General features: G+C 40.8%; 1 protein-coding gene across 2 annotated transcripts in view; it reads left to right on the forward strand.

Moving 5' to 3' along the window:
* prkcg (protein kinase C gamma) overlaps positions 1-19,271 on the forward strand; it is a 163,320-nt gene that overhangs the window by 123,931 nt on the left and 20,118 nt on the right. For both annotated transcript variants that reach the window (XM_004916331.2, XM_002934988.3), the window contains 5 exons: positions 4,433-4,564; positions 9,166-9,339; positions 10,365-10,456; positions 11,021-11,083; positions 12,505-12,643. In XM_004916331.2, the coding sequence (XP_004916388.1) occupies positions 4,433-4,564; positions 9,166-9,339; positions 10,365-10,456; positions 11,021-11,083; positions 12,505-12,643 (600 nt within the window). The remainder of the gene's footprint in view (positions 1-4,432; positions 4,565-9,165; positions 9,340-10,364; positions 10,457-11,020; positions 11,084-12,504; positions 12,644-19,271) is intronic.

Here is a 19,271-nt window from a genome sequence, read left to right on the forward strand (position 1 = left end):
TACAAATTGCAGGGTAGCTCTCCAGTGCCGCCTGGAGAACGTGACTGGTAGTTACGGGAGAGCGAGGAGGGTGTACAAGTGGGCTTCTCTGTTAAATACCCCTAAATTCATGCTGGAGTAACAGCTTCATTGTGAGACAGCCCGAGGAACCTTCTTCCTAAAGAAAATATTCGGCTGGAGGATCAGCTTAAGTTGGAGAGGAGTTTTAAAGTGGAGTTGTAAAGAAACCCTCAGTCAGAAAAAGAGTGGCAACATACTTGATCAAAATTATTGGCTTTCATGGTCTTAAAGAGGATCTAGCAAGTCCTGGCCACTTTCCTTAGTATTTATAATTCTAGCACAAGTTCATTTTATTGTGTACTTAGTTTTGCTACTAATCACTGCTTTAGCTTCATCCTTCTACCTTTTGTTCCCACCGTTGTTCTTCTTCCATGGATAGCTCTTCAGCTGTCCATCTGTTCTTGTACGACAGCAGGACATCTCTATAAACAGTCTTCAGGGGAGGGGTGGCACCTGCCCACACTTATTCCTCCGTCACTGGTATGGTACCCTGGATAGATGGTGCTCTTGTCCTTCTGATGAGTGCTACCATGTTGGTTTTTGATTGGTTGCTTTGCTCTTGGCTTTAAGGCCAGTGGAATAGGTGTCTGATGGATCCTAGGGGCTTGAGAAGAATACAAATTGCAGGGGAGAAAATTGCGAGGAGGGTGTACAAGAGGGCTGCTCTGTTAAATACCCCTAAATCCATGCTGTAGTAAAAGTTTCATTGTGAGACACCCCGAGAGACCTTCTTCCTAAAGAGAATATTCAGCTGGAGGATCAACTTAAGTTCCCATCTTGAGGAGGAGTTGTAAAGAGACCCTCAGTTCTTTGAAATAACATACCCAGAGTAGGCTTAGCAAATGGATTCTCAAAATCCCATAGGAATGAATAGAAAGTGGGTGATTTTTTCTGTGTTGAGCTTTAATCTCCCATTTTGATAAATCTGCCCCTTACTGTTTCTTTGTTTAGTGCAAAAAATAACAAAAGCAATCAGTATGTTTTAACAAAATCAATAGGAAGAATGCATTTCCAACACAGACCTTGTATACTGGACTCGTGTTGAAACAGGTTCATGAGTAGAGACAAAGGAGCAAAATACATGTTGAAGTCAGTTAAACAGGGTTTCTACTTAACATTCTACTAAACATGTTCTGTCTGCTTAACTTTGAAAATATCCATGACTCTTGTTTTTATATAAAAAGATTTAACTCGCGGACCTTGGGCAATAATCTGTTCACATAGGGAGCATACCAAGGAGTTAGTTGAGCAGATCATCCTTTTAACCAGGGACAGTTCTAACAATGAAAAACATAGAACGGGGAGCACTCACCAGAAACCAGAAGCCTTCCAAGTATCCCGTGCTAGCACATCCGGTACCGCCCCTGATCCAGGCGTAATTGGAATGCAAAGAAAGTATGTTGTTGGATGGAGCACGCCAGGATTGCTTTTCAGTAAAAATTATATTCTTTATTTGTTGTCTCCATTAAAATCATGGCAAAACTACACCACCATACTTTCTTTACAGTTCTAACAATGCAAGAAATACAAACCTTGGACTGGTTAGTGCAGCCTACCTTGGTGCATCTAGGGCAGCCTTTTCCAATTGCCATTTTGATGGTTTTCTGCCAAAGAAGATCACTTGGGAACCTATTCCTTCTTTTAGTGTATCTACCTCCAATATATTTTACTTGGAAACTATAAGGTACTTGCCATTTTATGGTTCCAATGACTCATCAAAACAGAATGTTGCATTTGCTGTGGCGAAACAACCCCAAATGGGTGATAATTCTATCCATAAAAGGCTGCCTTATGTCATTAGTCTTCGGAACCCAGCAAGACACATATTAGAAATAGAATGTATGGCCCTACAGGGGGTAGTCCAAGGTATAAATTACTGTGTATGTATGCATGAAATATTCACTCAAATGGACAAACTCATGTATTTGTTCTTCCAAAAGTTCCTGAGAACTCCTTAACCTGAAAAAGAGACTACACCAGTGTTATATGTTTGTTTGAAATTCATCTACCGGATGTTCATTTAAACTTCAACTTGAAGGCATCTAAATGGACGTGAAACTAACTTGTCTTTGTATGAAACTGCCATTTGGCTTTTCCTGTTAGTGATTCTTTAAATGACTGCCCTGTGCTCTGTTTATTTGCCTCTGCTTGTGCATATTCAGTTTTTATTAAGGTTGTTAGCAATGTTGAAAAAATTCTTCCAAAATTATATGCATACCGAGAAACTGGGGAGATTTATCTGTTTTTGGTTTGATGAATGCATATGGTGGAGACAGTGGAATTAGTAGAATTACCAAAATAACTGGGGCAGGATGCCATGCTGTTTTCTGGCAAAAAGTGATTTACCATTGAAAAGCGTATATTTTATTTTGTATCAACAATTATAGATTTTAGATATCTATATCCATTAGGGATGTTTCATCTGCAGCACTCCAGCTGTTGTTGTGCTACACCCCCAGCAGCCCCCTAGGGTTGCCACCCAGCCAGTATTTGCCGGTATTACAAATTTACCAGAAATATATCTGCTGGTAAATTTGTAAGGGTGGCAACCCTACCTATAAACCCCTCCCTTCCCTGACTTTCTCCATGACCAATCACCCCCTTGTAAATCGAGGCCAGCCCCTGCTGCGCCCATTTCCCTTGCCCTATCTACCCATTCCCCCACCTAGCCTGCCCATTTCCATGCACCCAAGTCATGTCACTGCCCTCCCCCAACCTGAAGGCCAGCATTCTAATTAAAAAAAGATGTCAACCTTACCCCTAGCCTTCAAAAAATGTTGATCAGTTGCTGTGAGCTGCAGGCCAAAAAGAGCTGGGCGGCCGCAGTTTGTATATATTACTGTGTTACATCTATTTGTTTTCTCCATCGGATTGGTGCTTTAGCGATCCTACTGTGCCTGGGGCCCTGTTAAGGTCCCCATACACTGGCTGATTGTAGCTGCCGATATCGGTCCCTTGGACCCATTCGACAGCTTATCGGCTCGTGTATGGGCAGAAACGAGGGGCCTGGCCGACCGATATCTGGCCTGAAATTGGCCAGATCTCGATCAGCCAGGTTAGAAAATTCAGTCAGATCGGGGACCGCATTGGCTCGTTGATGTGGTCCCTGAACCGACTGCCCCATTGCCATTGGAATTCAATCGTATTTGCCTGCAGGTTCCCCGATATCGCCCACCCGTAGGTGGGGATATCGGGTGAAGATCTGCTCGCTTGGCGAGCGGATCCGCCCGTGTATGGGCAGCTTTAGCGCTAAGATAGCAGTCATTTCTAATTGTGTCATTTATGAAAATGCTAATGGTAAACAAGTCTCAGTAGTCAACTAAATACTATGGCTTCAAGCTTGCCTGAAGAAATAGATACTGGACTGGGACACAGTAAACAGGTACATTTTCTGAGAAATGAATGCAGTTACATGGAAAGAGTGTTCCAGTCTGGAAACCAAATCACATCCAATTAGCATCTGGTTTGCTGGACTGGAACACAGTCTGCCCATGTTGCATAGGCCGGATGAGGATCTACTCAGGTGTGTAATGCAGTTTAAGAAAAGAAAACAAACTGCAAATGCTGAATGTGATAGTATTATAACCATATATAATGGGAAATATATCCTCCTTTTTGACAAGAGCTCATTCAGTTGGGCTTATATAGAAAAGTTGTTTAAACACTATCTGAACATCCAGAAAAATGTTGCCATGATAGTCTGCCTGTGCAGGGATTGGTTCCTCATCCCCTTAGCTTTACAGTGTATGCAACCCCTCACTCCCCTTGTTTCTTTGTGATGCGATGGATTATGGATCTGGGAGTCCTTCCAAAAAATCCATGCAGCACCCACTATGGAAATCAGAGGGACTTCAAGTGCCAGAATCCATCACTTCACAGTAGAACAAGGTAAAGGAACATTGCATTACACCAGAGAGCCCCAACCAGTGGCTTGTGAGCAACATCTTGCTTCCAGTGGCTTTAAAGTAGGTGCCATTTTTTAATTTCTGATTGGAGACAAGTTTTGGAAGCCCAGGGACGCAGTTTTACCCCAAGCCAAGCCTCCTGCAGGCTAACTGTCCCCATGGAGTTACCAAATACCCAATCACAGCAGGTATTTGGCATCCCCAAACGTTTTTCATGCATGTTTGGCTCCCCAACACTTTTTACATTTGAGTGTGGCTCAGGAGAAAAAAAAGGTTGGGGATCCCTGCTTTATACTGACCCTAAGGAATGCTGGCAAATGGTTCTTTATGAGTAACATGGCTTCCTTTCATTTACAATTATTTCTGGCAGTTCAGTTCAGATGGTGTTTATGTCAGTATCCCTTCATTGCATATCTAGTTCCTTGCTATATAATAATGCATATTTTCCTATCACTGTTATCATGCAGAAAGTGAGAAGAGGCCCCGTTCCCAGCCCAAGTCCCACCGACTCCAAACGGGTCAACTTCTTTGGTACAAGCCGCTTTCACATCTCGGATTTCAACTTCCTCATGGTGCTCGGCAAGGGGAGTTTTGGCAAGGTGAGGCGAAGAGGAATGTTAGCGATGTTGTCGTCACATTGTCCCTATTAGAGGGATTATGTCATGATTTTATTACTAAATTACACTGTACATTGTATATAATTCATTCTACAATTTACATTTTTGTTCTTGAACCAACAAATGTATTTGTAGCTGTAATATTGGTGTGTAGGCGCCATCTCAGTGCATTGTGCCTGAGTTTGAGCTTTCAGCCAGCGCTACACATTAGAACTGCTTTCAGCTAACCTATTGTTTCTCCTACTCCCATGTAACTGGAGGAGTCCCAAGCCGGACTTGGGTGTTTTACTATTGAATGCTATTCTCATATCTACCACTAAGTGGGGCACTGGAGTATTTTTAGTGTCAGGGAGATGTTATCTTGTTACCAGCTGTTGATTGGCTCCTGGAAGGGAAGGTAGGGGGAAGACATTACTCCAGCTTGCAGCACAGCAGTAAAGAGTGACTGAAGTTTGTCAGAGCACAAGTCACATGGCTCAGGGCACCTGGGAAACTAACTGATGGATTTTGAAAAAAATATGTTTTCCTTTGAATTCCTTTAATCATTTCAAAATTAAAATCATTTTCTACAAAAGTAGTTGTACTTTTCCACTCCCCTAGTTAGTCTTTTACACTGACTGTTTATTGAATGCGCCTAGAGTGAGGGTGCCTATAGAAAACGTATTTGCCATAACGTTGCCAGTTTACTAGAACACCATTATAAAATATGCCAATTTAGTTAGAGCGCCACCACTATTTTTCACCATAAGTAGTATAATTGCACATTAGATTTTCATCAGTGATACAGTATATGACCACATTACACTTGCTATGGTGTAGCTACAAAAAATTCCCATTTTATTAAATACACCCCTATGGTCTCAGACTGTAATGGGCTCTTGTTTTCTTTGCAATAATGCACTACTGAACGCCATAGCACCCTCAGTGGGGAATATCTCTATATAGAGATAACGTCTAATACTTAACTGCAAACAGTGTGTTTCCAGTCAAAAACCAATGCAGCCGCCATGCTCATAGCTACAAAGTAGCGTATATGGCTTGGCAATTACATGTTATATGTAGATAAATGATTGCAATATCCGTACGAGACGTCTGACTTATGGGTTTATGTAAAAACATAATGAAAACACCAGCTGCCTATGATTCAGTTCTACATAGTCATAAAACTTTTATTGGCAGGTCAGTAGTTCATACATGTTTATTGGCTTCCAGTACAGGAATATAATGAAATGGAACAGCACATGTTTGCTGTGTCATAAACAGATTTGCAGCTGGTTCAACAGTCAGCGCCCACTAATAACAATGCACATTATTTGCTTTTCCTTATCTGTTATCTCCTGTGTTAGTAATCAGCTGGTTCACATGATATCCCAGGCTAAACTGGAGCCATAACTGCCTAACTATGGACCCTTCTGTATGGTCTGTGCATGATAAAACATGCAATATTCTGATAACAGCTTCATATCTACAGAAGATATTGTTCTTGGTACTCTAGTCAAGTAGCAAACATATGAGGCAATACAGGTGTAAAAAATGAATGGGTGGTTATAAATTCTTCTTTGATTAGTTGAAGTGTCCTAAATCTGATCTTGGTTCACATTGAACTGCCAAATAACACCCAGATAATCAGTCCAAAGTTAAAGAGAATAGTGACTTTGGAACAACTGAAGGGTGGGAGATATCAGGAGAATCCAGGCTAATTCAATCATTTGGCCCTGGGGCCATACGATTGAATTATAACAATGGGTATAGGCAAAGTTGGTCCAGGGACCGCATCAACGAGCCAATGCGGTCCCCGATCCGACTAGATTTTTTAACCTGCCTGATCGATATCTGGCCGATTTCAGGCCAGATATTGGTCGGGCAGGCCCGTCGGTAGTGCCCATACATGGGCTGATTGGCTGCCGAATCGGTCTAAGGGACCCATATCGGCAGCTAGAATCGGCCCATGTATGGGGACCTTTAGTCACAGAATGTTATTTTGGTTACACTGTCAGTCAACCATGAAGTTGTAAAACCGAACCAAAAGGTGAAATAAACAAAAGGTTAGACCAGTGATCCCCAACTAATGGCTCATGAGCAACATATTGCTCACCAACCCCTTGGATGTTGCTCCTAGTGCCTATTTTTAAATCTCTGGCTTGGAGGCTAGTCTTGGAAGCCCAGAGACACAGTTTTACCCCAAGCAGAGCCTCCTCCAGGCCAGCAGTCCCCATGGGCCTACCAAATAGCCAATCACAGCCCCTATTTGGCATCCAAAAAGAACATTTTTCATGCTTGTGTGGCTCCCCAACACTTTTTACATCTGAGTGTGGCTCAAGAGTAAAAAAGGTTGGGGGTTCCTGGGTTAGAGCAACAAGCGACCTATACTTACCTTCAACATCTGCCTTGTACATTCAGAAAAACCACCCAGCACTTATCAATTCTCTGGGTACCTGGATCAAACATAACTCAAAATACACCCTTAGCAAACACCCTCTCTAACCCCTTGTGCCACTAATTACCAGCATAGCCTATTCACTTGGAATGGTGCATTTTTGGCGTGGTAGAGAGTCCAAAATTCTGTATTCCACTCTAACCCCATATAAACTATATGACTGTGACCTAGTACTGTAATACTTAATACTACAACATAGATGCATAATAAGGGCACGTTCTTCCTCCTCAAAAGTTTCTTATACTGTAAAAACCAGAACTATAGAAAGAAGTAACTATCGATGAGTGAATTTTTTTTTCGCCATTGGTATTGGCAAATTTTTGTATGAAATTGTGGCAAAAATTTGCTGCAACTCATTTATTGTGCTAATAGTAGGTTATAAGATTACAACAGAGGAGAACAGGTAAATGTTACTTGGCTGAAAGAAAAAGAAGATAGAAGATTAAAGGCAAGTTATTGCATTAAATTACAGGCTTTCCATTGATAGTTTGTAATTAAGGGGGTGAGGAAAGTTTGCAGTGCTTCTCAGTGGCAGGTACACTGTTTATATGACAGCCAGATGAAACAGAACAAAAGAAATGTTAAAAGAAAAGGGAGATCAGGTTAAATTGAGAATATATCCCTTTTTATGTTAAGGAGAAATAACCCCTTTGCATGCCGATACAGTGCCTGTACAGTCCCCCCTGCCCCTCCTGTACCCATAGTACTGCTGGAGGCAGCTCTGTTCCCCCATACCGAGTCTTAAAATACAGAGCTGTGCAGCAGGGTTGGTCATTCTAGTCCTTATTACTTCCAGTTCGTGGCTCTGACTGCCATGCATAAGGGCGAAGACACACGGAGCTACTTAGTAGCAGCTACTTGTCATGGCTACTAAACGCCAGAAAATACCCTGCCATAGACAATACTGAGAATTGCCTCGGCTAAAACACACGTAGAGACAGTTATCAGTAAATGATCAGAATTGTCTATTTTAGTAGCCACGACAAGTAGCTGCTTCTAGTAGCTCTGTGTGTCTTCACCCTAAGAATTCAAATAGGGTCTCATCCTAGCCTCTACATGCACAGTCAGCAATAGGAGCGAGGGAGCACAAGTGACACGGGCACACATGGTGGCCACAACTCACGGCACAGCTCTGTATTTAGTGATCCAGTACAGGGGAGCAGTGCTATCTGTAGGAGTACAGTTTGGGAGGGGGTTAAATAATTAAAATGCCATGCATGGGATTTCGCCATAAAGTTTCTGAGTTTTGACTCCCTGTGTATTTGAAAGGGGCACTGTAGATAAAGGGTGTCTTGAGCGTAAATACACGGCTCTCAATGTGCCTTGTGTCCCCTTGGATTTTCTAACGTGTAATGATTACCATGTTTCAGAGCAATGAATACACGGCTTCTGGTAGAGGTATTATGTAATTTAGAGAATTTGATAGTAATCAGGAACACCTATAAAAGTGAAGGCTCCAGTGGCTCAACTAGAAGCTACTGTGCCCCACAGCAAATTCAACTGAGGGCCTCAAAACACTGCTAAATTGTCCTATTCTACCAAGATACATTTATATTGCTTGGCCTTACTGGGCCCTCTACACTCCTGGGCTCCACCCCTGCAACCACAGGATCTGCTTCCTCTATAGCTACACCCCTGGATGGCTCAAAAGGTGCTCCCCTACTCAACATCTCTCCTTTATGGTCCTTATATGTCAAGGTAATTTTGTACAAGAAGACCATGGGGATCCAACTCCTCCATCCCTCCTTGAATTTCAGAGCCAGTACAGCAATAACAACCAACTTCCCCACGATGAACGATGAGCTCCTGATAGGGTCAAATAATTTGCTCTTCCACTACAGGAATATGCTTACGTTGAAGGAGCCAATGTGACATACAAGAGCTGAGGTGCTGATGGGACTGAGTAGAATTTAAAACATGGTGGGGATGGGAGGTTTGGTCAATGGCTAGGCATACAGAGTAAGACTAATTGGGTTGAAAAAAAAATCTTGACTTCATGGATTTCTGTACAATATTCAAAGGGTTCTGCAAAGGGAACTCTGGTTGTGCATTCAATCCTCATGGATATTTCCAGGGCAGAAAGGGACTGGTGTTGCAAATCTGCCACAGCAAAAGCATAATACTACCTCTATCCTTTTCCCTGCAGGTAATGCTGGCAGAGAGGCGTGGCTCCGATGAACTTTATGCCATTAAAATCCTAAAGAAAGATGTCATCATTCAGGAAGATGATGTAGAGTGCACCATGGTGGAAAAGAGAGTCCTGGCCTTGTCTGATCGTCCTCACTTTCTCACACAGCTTCATTCCACGTTTCAGACTGTGGTATGCATTATGTAGCACTGCCCATTCCTGGGCTACAAATACAGTAGAATCCATGTACTGTTCAAAACTATTTGCTGATTGGTTACTATTAACAACTGCCTTTGTGCAGTTTAGCCCCTATGTATGTAAATAAACCCCTCCATCCAGTAAACTAGGGATGTCGCAATTATATTATTTATGGATTCAGCCTAATATCATTGTCTGCAAAAGCTTCAAGGGGTCACCTATTTTGACCATTTACCCTAGTGCAAACCCATTAGTGCTTATTTAAGCACTGTGCACCTACTGCTGGATTTTCTGAGAGCAGCACCCGCAGCAGTGGTGTAAATACTATACAGCGGGGGGCCCAGATCATGGGGTCTGCTTTATTGTATTTCGCCTTCCCAGGCCTTTGTGGCCTAAGTGGGTGGGCAGAAGAAGTAGAGTTTGGCTTCTGTATGCTCAAAGAACCCTCTTGACAATGTAAGTTGTAAGCTATTAACAATTCAATGACACAACTGTTTACACAGTTGTGTAGTGTACTCCTTGTGTTAAACATTACCTACAGTATATTATGAGATATAATATTATGACCCCCCACACACTCCCTACAGCCTGTACAGATCAAGGTACTCCACAGGTCAGTAGGTGCAAGGCAGCCATGTCCTTACCACTATAGGGCAGTTGTCTAACTTGCAAATAATGCACAAGTTAGCATAACCCCACATGAATACAGTGCTGCCGAATGCAGGCACCGCCGTATTTATGCTGTTGAGGTCATGTAGAAGTCAATAAACAGCTGTCCAATTGGAAGATCTTCTTTTGCTTTGTGGTATTAGAAGTCTATAGAATTTTTTGGATACTCCATTCATTGGAAATGCCAAAAATTTGTGGGTTTTGATTTTTTTCAGTGGGTTTTTGTGGGTTTTGCTTCTTCAAATCAGATTTTTTAATGAAAATGAGTTGAGTCGTGGTTTCAAAGCATTCTTAAACCATGAAAATGAGAATGTTGATTAATGGGTCTCCCCATGTTGCTCTTCTTCCAGGACCGCCTGTATTTCGTTATGGAGTATGTGAATGGTGGGGATCTCATGTATCATATCCAGCAGGTTGGCAAGTTTAAGGAACCTCATGCCATGTAAGTTTCCCCGGCTATGTCTCTGTGGATGGACTGTAGAAAAGCCCCCACCGTCCCCAGTTTCTTGTTGTAGCCAGACGTGTCCCTGGAACTTATCTAGTAGAATTAAGTCTAAAACAACTGGACTTTTCTGAGTTTTTCTTGAAAACGTTTCACCACTCATCCGAGTGGCTTCTTCAGTTCAAATGACTGGTAGGGAATTCCCCGGTATTTAAACTCTTGATGGTAGTAGAGTCACAGACATCCAATCACAATGGTTCCATTGAACTTGGAACTTGAACTTGAACTTCCCTGGAACTTCTAAATCCTGATCACCCATTGCTGGCCTTCTACAATTGGACCTCATGCATGCCCAATAGGGGGCTGTAATGGGCAGCTTATTGCAGTATGCATGACTGACTTTAAAATGTATGATGGTACACAAGATAGGACATATATCTTACTGATGTCTGTGTATGTTGCTAAGGGTACGCAGATAAGCCATATTGTGCTTAGAACGTAATTTAGCGCAATGAGGTTTTTATTGGTTTTCAGAAATCAACTCATGGTAATTATTTTGTGCAGGTTCTATGCTGCCGAAATAGCGATTGGACTCTTCTTCCTCCACAATAAAGGTATCATCTACAGGTATGCAGAAACAGGTGTGCCGAATCCCCATGTCATTATACAGGTATGGGAACCGTTATCCAGAATGCTGGGGACCTAGGGTTTTCCGGATAAGGGGTCTTTACATAATTTGGATCTCCAACCTTAAGTTTACTAAAAAAATTATTTAAACAGTAATTAAACCAATTAAGATTGTTTTGGCTCCAATAAAGATTAATTATATCTTAGTTGGGATCAAGTACAGGTACTGTTTTATTATTACAGAGAAAAGGGAATCATTTAACCATTAAATAAACCCAATAGGGCTGTTCTGCCCCCAATAAGGGGTAATTATATCTTAGTTGGGATCAAGTACAGGTACTGTTTTATTATTACAGAGAAAAGGGAATCATTTAACCATGAAATAAACCCAATAGGGCTGTTCTGTCCCCAATAAGGATTATTTATGTCTTAGTTGGGATCAAGTACAGGTACTGTTTTATTATTACAGAGAAAAGGGAATCATTTAACCATTAAATAAACCCAATAGGGCTGTTCTGCCCCCAATAAGGGGTAATTATATCTTAGTTGGGATCAAGTACAGGTACTGTTTTATTATTACAGAGAAAAGGGAATCATTTAACCATGAAATAAACCCAATAGGGCTGTTCTGCCCCCAATAAGGGGTAATTATATCTTAGTTGGGATCAAGTACAGATACTGTTTTATTATTACAGAGAAAAGGGAATCATTTAACCATTAAATAAACCCAATAGGATTGTTTTGCCCCCAATAAGGATTATTTATATCTTAGTTGGGATCAAGTACAGGTACTGTTTTATTACTACAGAGAAAAAGGAAATCAGTTTTAAAATTCTGAATTATTTGATTAAAATGGAGTCTATGGGAGACAGGCTTTCTGTAATTCGGAGCTTTTTAGATAATGGGTTTCCGGATAAGGGATCCCGTACCTGTACTATATATTCCCCATTTAGTGGATGATTGGCATGGCAGTTACTAAGAAAATGGTAGATATCTTCTTGATTCAATCTTTATTATGATTAACGGCCATAATGATATGTACTCCTAAATGCATTATTCATCAGATTTTTCAAACCCCCCTGCTAAAGAATCACTCATTAACTACAATTTTAGTAGTAAGGTCCACTTAAGAATGAAACCCCCTTCTGGGGCTATTAAAATCATTTACTTTCCTCTACAAATATCTTCTTCCCAGTTGACTTGTCCTACAGCAGAAGAGTTTCTTAAATTTGTTTTTGTTGCTATAATCTCTGTAGAGCAGTAACGATTGCATCCTCGATTCTCAAGCCTTACCTGTAATTAAAATCATCCATTCTCTTAATTGCTGTGGTTGTCCATGCCAGATCCCGTTGAAAGCATTAATCATTGTCTCTGTAGCCTCTTCTTCCTTCTGTCACGTGTCTGTAACTTGTGTTTTATAGAGACTTGAAACTGGATAATGTAATGCTGGATTCCGAGGGGCACATTAAGATTACTGACTTTGGTATGTGCAAGGAGAACATATATAGCGGAGCCACCACGCGCACATTCTGCGGCACCCCCGACTACATTGCTCCCGAGGTACACTTTATTCATCTGTTGTGTTTGTCTTTAATAGATAAAGGTATGTTACATGCATGTATCTGCTTACATAGCACCACATATGTACCCAGTGCTTTACAAGGCATTTGTACAAAAGTAGACAGTGAAAATAAATAAATATATATTTAAGTTCTAGGTAATACAGAGTTGGAATAAGGTCCCTGCTCCAAGAGGAGACAGGAAGAAACAAAAAGGGATGGGAACCAAGTGCATACATCAGGGGATTTTAGGTGCAGAGGAAGATTAGCAAATTGCTTTCTCTAGAACAGGTATCCCCAACCTTTTTTTACTCATGATCAAAAAAGGTTGGGGAGCCACACAATCATGAAAAAAAATCTTTGGGGATGCCAAATAAGGGCTGTGATTGGCTGTTTGGTAGCCCCATGTGACTGCTGGCCTGCAGGAGGCTCTACCTGGAGCAAAACTGTGTCTGTGAGCTTCCAAAGCCAAAAAATATACAAAGGGACACCTACTTTGAGGCCACTGAGGCCATCACTGCTCTAGAAAGTGATTTTTCCTGAATGCAAGGTGATAGAGGTGATGGGCAATCAGTAAAAAAAGGTTTTGTGAGCTGTTCTGGTGAACTGTATGGTCAGTAGATTGTCCTAAGCTGAGCACAAGTCCTGAAAGGGAGGTTTATGGAGAGATGGAAAGAGATGGAAAGAGATGGACAAGAGCAGATATATAGAGAGGAGCAGAAGGATGCAGCCCTCTGAAGGACAGAATGAAGAATGGGAGCTAGACTTTTGTAGTGAGTTGGTCGAGAGAGATTTACATGCAGTTGAGAGGATCTGGGCAGAAGCATTGTTGGACATGTTGAGTTTTAGATGGCAGACAGCATTTGGAATTTTTTTTAAAGGAGAGAATGGTCAACTGTATCAAATGCTGCAGAGAGATCAGGGAGTATGAGAATAGTGTCCCTGGTTCTTAGTAGCATAGATTTTGTTGACTGAAAGGGGACAAGAAGATGGTTGGTATGCTCAAACGGTTATAGACAACCCATTCTAGGAGCTTGGAGGGCAGGGCAGGAGTGTGAGATTGGCCTGTAGTTGACAAAGAAAGTTGGACCAGAGCAATGCTTCTTGAGCACTGATGTGACAAGGGAATGCTTTAACATGGATGGAAATATACCAATTGAAAGGGATGAATTGACCTTTGCTCTTTTTTGATAGTTAGACTCCATAACTAAACAAATTAGGTATTTTGTTGAGTGAATTTTATTTCCTACAGTCAAAGCTTCTAACAATTTCTCAGGAATTGGTGAGTTGTGTGTAAAGTTCCACCACCCCTCAACAGAGAGTGCACTATGAATGGAGGTAAGACTGAAATAGATGATTTGTTATCTATGTAACCCAGTGTCTTGGGGTAGAAAATCATTAAGACTGGTGCTTATTCCTACTGGGTGTCACACTCTGGTTCATAAAAGAGCAGCGTGCCTCTCGCTACAGGGACAACTAGAACCGAACATCACCATTCCTCAAAATAAGTGGCAAATTTAAAACAAGCATTTATTGTTTCTTATTCAGCTTCTGGGGCTGGCTTTCTTTCAACTAAGTTGGGGCCCCTGCTAGTGCTTTTTGCCCCTGACCTTGCTCTTAACCATGGTATAGATGCTTTAGGAACAACCTATGTGTTGGTGTATGTGCGGCTTCTAATGACACTTGTGGCAGGGGGTAGGGGACGGGTGTGTCAGATACACATGGATATGTTAGTGCTAAGATGGGACGCCTCTGTATAACTGAAAGAAGCTCTACATATTTTTTGTTGTGTTTTATTTCTTACATACAAGGCATGATTGTATAATTCAATATATAATGAGAGATGCTGTACATGTGTTCATGCACTTTGCTTTATAATGCTGCCTTGTCCTTTAATGGACAGTAAACAAAAGTCCAATATTAGGTCTTTTACTAGTGTTTTTTGCATTCCTGTGATTTTTTTCTCTCTTATCCTGTGATAAATTATATTCTGTACTGAATCCATTGATCCATGATTGTTCTGTAGTGGCTATTTGGTGTGGGAATATAACTAATAATCCAATATTAGTGTTCTTAGTGTTACCGGTATGTCACCACTAGATGGCAGACTCTTGATTCTTTACTCTGTTTAGCTGTTTTTCTGTACAGGAAGGAAACGTCATTCCCTTATTGCCCCTTGTCCAAACAGAAAATTTCATCCAGTGCCCATTTTCGGTACGTCAATGGGGCTTTAGCAAATGAGGTCCTTGTCTGGCATCCATTCCGGGTTTTTTAATAAAAACACTAAGTGAACAGTAAGGGAGTGACCTTTTAATATGCTCCCAATGTCATTGGGCACCCCCAACATCACAAAGCACACCCCCCGATGTCAGTGCCCTACCCCTATAATGTCACTGCCCCTCCCATTGGATTTTGATGTTGGCAAAGATAGAAACCCTATTTTCCAACAAGTCCATCACAGGCTAAAACGTTTACTTATCCTTAGTTCTAATGTGTCTCTGCTTAGCACTGCTGTGCCTACCGCATTGAGAAGTTGGGCATCGGGCAGGATAACAGTGAGTGTGCCCTTAAGATTAATAATAAAAAATAAACTGCAAAAGTATAACAATTATACATGAAGCTGTACATGTGGACATACTTTCCCTATTATGTTGTATGATGGTTATGGATAAAACACAATATATGGTTCCATAATGATCATTGATAAATCCACTCCATAACTCTTTAACTTCTGTTTTACTAATATTTATGTATGAAGCTCTTCATTCAGCTGTAAGCGACAGTCAGTAAGTGGAACAGACAGCTGCCAGTTAGTGTAAGTATAAGCAGGCTCTCTCTCTTGCGCTTCTTAATCTTATTGAGTGTCTTCGAGTGCAGCACTTCCATTAAAGCACACATGTCATTCACTGGCCTTGCCAGGTCACAAGGCACCACAAAGCCTTACACATACAGTAGCTCCTGTGACAGCTCTAAAGACCTATATCGTTACTACTATTTAGATGCTGAAACTTTTGGCTAGCTCAGTCAGTTTAGTATATAAAATATAGCATTTCTAGCCATATTCATTTTTAGAGATTAGTTCTCATTTAAATAGGTTTAAAACCTAAAACCATAGAAAATCACCCTGAGCAATTTATTTATTTATTCTTTTAGGCAGTACCCTATTCTGAATGAGGTCCTGAATATATATAAATTGTGTATGTCGGTAAGTGGGTAGATTGTACAGGTAAGATATCTCTTATCTGTAAACCAGTTATACAGAAAGCTCCAAATTATGGGAAGACTCTCTTAGAGTGCATTTAAGCCAATAATTCTAATTACTAAAAATTATTCCCCTTTTTCTCTGTAATAATAAAACAGTACCTGTACCTGTATTGATCCCAACTAAGATATAATTACCCCTTATTGGGGGCAGAACAGCCCTATTGGGTTTATTTAATGTTTAAATGATTCACTTTTCTCTGTAATAATAAAACAGTACCTGTACTTGATCCCAACTAAGATATAATTACCACTTATTGGGGGCAGAACAGCCCTATTGGGTTTATTTAATGGTTAAATGATTCCCTTTTCTCTGTAATAATAAAACAGTACCTGTACTTGATCCCAACTAAGATATAATTACCCCTTATTGGGGGCAGAACAGCCCTATTGGGATAATTTAATGTTTAAATGATTCCCTTTTCTCTGTAATAATAAAACAGTACCTGTACTTGATCCCAACTAAGATATAATTACCCCTTATTGGGGGCAGAACAGCCCTATTGGGTTTATTTAATGGTTAAATGATTCCCTTTTCTCTGTAATAATAAAACAGTACCTGTACTTGATCCCAACTAAGATATAATTACCCCTTATTGGGGCAGAACAGCCCTATTGGGTTTATTTAATGTTTAAATGATTCCCTTTTCTCTGTAATAATAAAACAGTACCTGTACTTGATCCCAACTAAGATATAATTACCCCTTATTGGGGGCAGAACAGCCCTATTGGGTTTATTTAATGGTTAAATGATTCCCTTTTCTCTGTAATAATAAAACAGTACCTGTACTTGATCCCAACTAAGATATAATTACCCCTTATTGGGGCAGAACAGTCCTATTGGGTTTATTTCATGTTTTAATGTTTTTTTAGCAGACTTAAGGTATGAAATTACAGAATGATCCCTTATCTGGAAACCCCCCAGGTCCCAAGCCAGCCATTGGGCACGCAGTAAGCACAGAGCTCCGTTATGGCCTGCTCCCTGACTTGTCTCAATGACATTAGAAGGTGGTAGATGAAACACTTGTGTGTCTCCCCAGGCTCTTAATATGGCCTTCTCTTGATGTCTTGCATATCATCTGCTTTTAGTCCCCTTTGAGTTTTAATTAACTGCTTACATACTGAAATTTGTAACAACAACGCCACCTGCTGGTCAGTTTTTGTAACTGTTCTGTCAGAAAGTTAGAGAGAGAGAACTGACCAGCAGGTGGCGCTGTTGTTACAAATTCAGTATATTGTCAGTTAATAAAAACGTAAATCGCTCTGAAACAAAAAAAAACATTTTTGTTCATTGCAAAAGTGCTAAGAAAAGCACCCTGGGCAATTTTACATGTGTTTTTTTAAGGTTTATTTATCCATTAAGCCTAAAGCTCCATAATGATATATACTATTTGACACACAAAAACCCTCTAACCAAACCATAATCCAATGCCATTAAAAAGCTGCATCAAGCGGCAAAAACATACCCATGACATTCCAATTCAATTAATATTTTAATGGCCTTAATCTTTCTCATCTGTACAGCCAGGTTCTTCCAGGACTAGTTAGGGTTGCCACCCACCGGTATTTGACCGGCCTAGCAACTAGGGGCTCATAGTTGGGGCTCATTTATCAACACTGGGCAAATTTGTCAATGGGCTGTAACCCATAGCAACCAATCAGTGATTTACTTTTTCCAGCCAGCTGCAGGTAGAACAATGAATGCAACAATATGATTGGTTAGAAAGGGTTACTGCCCATGGGCAATTTTGCCCATTATTGATAAATGACCCCCAAGAACTTCTCTGTCCACCAATTTTCTACTTATTTGTATATATAACTGCTATTAGAAACAGTGTTTGCCAGTCGCCAGGGGGAGATGTGGTACAGTTGACACAATTGCGCTTGCACACAAATTTGATGCAGTTGGTTGGCATCATTCCATTGGCACAAGAGCGACACGCACATCTGGTAATTTTGGCACAGTGACTGGCACAGGTCTGTGGGGGAACCCTGGAGCCACCAGGTGATATCTTCTGGGTCCTCACAATGGCCGGCATCAGTAAGCACAACAGCACTCACTTCAGAACAGCGCCACCGAGTGCAACAATGGGTATGGGACCCATTATCCAGAATGCACAGAACCTTGGGATTTCTGAATAAGGGATCTTTCCGTAATTTGGATCTCCAGACCTTAAGTCTACTAAAAAATATTTTAATAATGAAATAAACCCATTAGGGCTGTTCTGCCCCCAATAAGGGGTAATTATATCTTAGTTGGGATCAAGTACAGGTACTGTTTTATTATTACAGAGAAAAGGGAATCATTTAACCATTAAATAAACCCAATAGGGCTGTTCTGCCTCCAATAAGGATTCATTATATCTTAGTTGGGATCAAGTACAGGTACTGTTTTATTATTACAGAAAAAAAAAAAAAATTCTTTTTTAATTTTTTGTTATAAAATGTCAGTTATTTGATTGAAATAGAGTCTATAGAAGGTGGTCTTTCTGTAATTCAGAGCTTTCTGAATAAGGGGTTCCCAGATAACCAATCCTTTACATGTATACAAAAGACCTTTAACGTATGGGATTGTTACCACAACTGACTGCAGAGGAATTTGCGCTGAGGACCATATTAACTAAGATAACCTATTTGCACGTCACATTTAAATACATAATAGACCCCTATATAAGATTTTACAGCTGATCAATAAATGTTAGCGTTGCCTTATGCTGGAAAGTTCCCGGTTCGTTAGAAATAGATAATATTGAATTCATATAAACTCCCAGAGAGACTTTTATAGGCTCCAGTAAAACAATAAATGGTTATTTTTAGTTGAAAAGAAGTGTCCTGGCCGCTGGGTCAACACTTCAGCCCTTACTGTCAGCGACATTATCCGCACGTAAGGTCGGGCATTGGGAGATTACATAAATTTAACGCTTATTTATGGCCGGAATCAGCATTCTTATGCTCCATTTCCTACCGAGTCGTGCCATCGGATTTCAGTCTCTCAACACAAAAGGGGGCCGCTGGGGATACGAATGCGTCAATGTTCTGCATGTGATTTATACTGGAAATCCAATATGTCCTAGGTGCAAGGATTTTCCCTTTTCTGCCAGCGTCGAGTTCATTTTATTGCTTGCAGAGAATAGCTTTAATAACCCAGCCTGGCTGGGGGAGAATATTGCCTGGGAAAGAGCTCTTTACTCATTCTCTGATCCGTGCGTCTGGGTAAAACAGCAAAGGAGCCACAGGGGAGATTCATTAGATCAGAATATGTAAAACAAAAGCTCTAGCCCACTTCGGGTTATTTCTTCTTTCCCTTTCTAGCTTGTACTTGTCATGTTCTATCTGAATAAATAGTGCACACTTTGCTTGGCAAAGGA

This window comes from Xenopus tropicalis, chromosome 7 (genome assembly GCF_000004195.4).
Source record: "Xenopus tropicalis strain Nigerian chromosome 7, UCB_Xtro_10.0, whole genome shotgun sequence".
NCBI classification, from domain to species: domain Eukaryota; kingdom Metazoa; phylum Chordata; class Amphibia; order Anura; family Pipidae; genus Xenopus; species Xenopus tropicalis.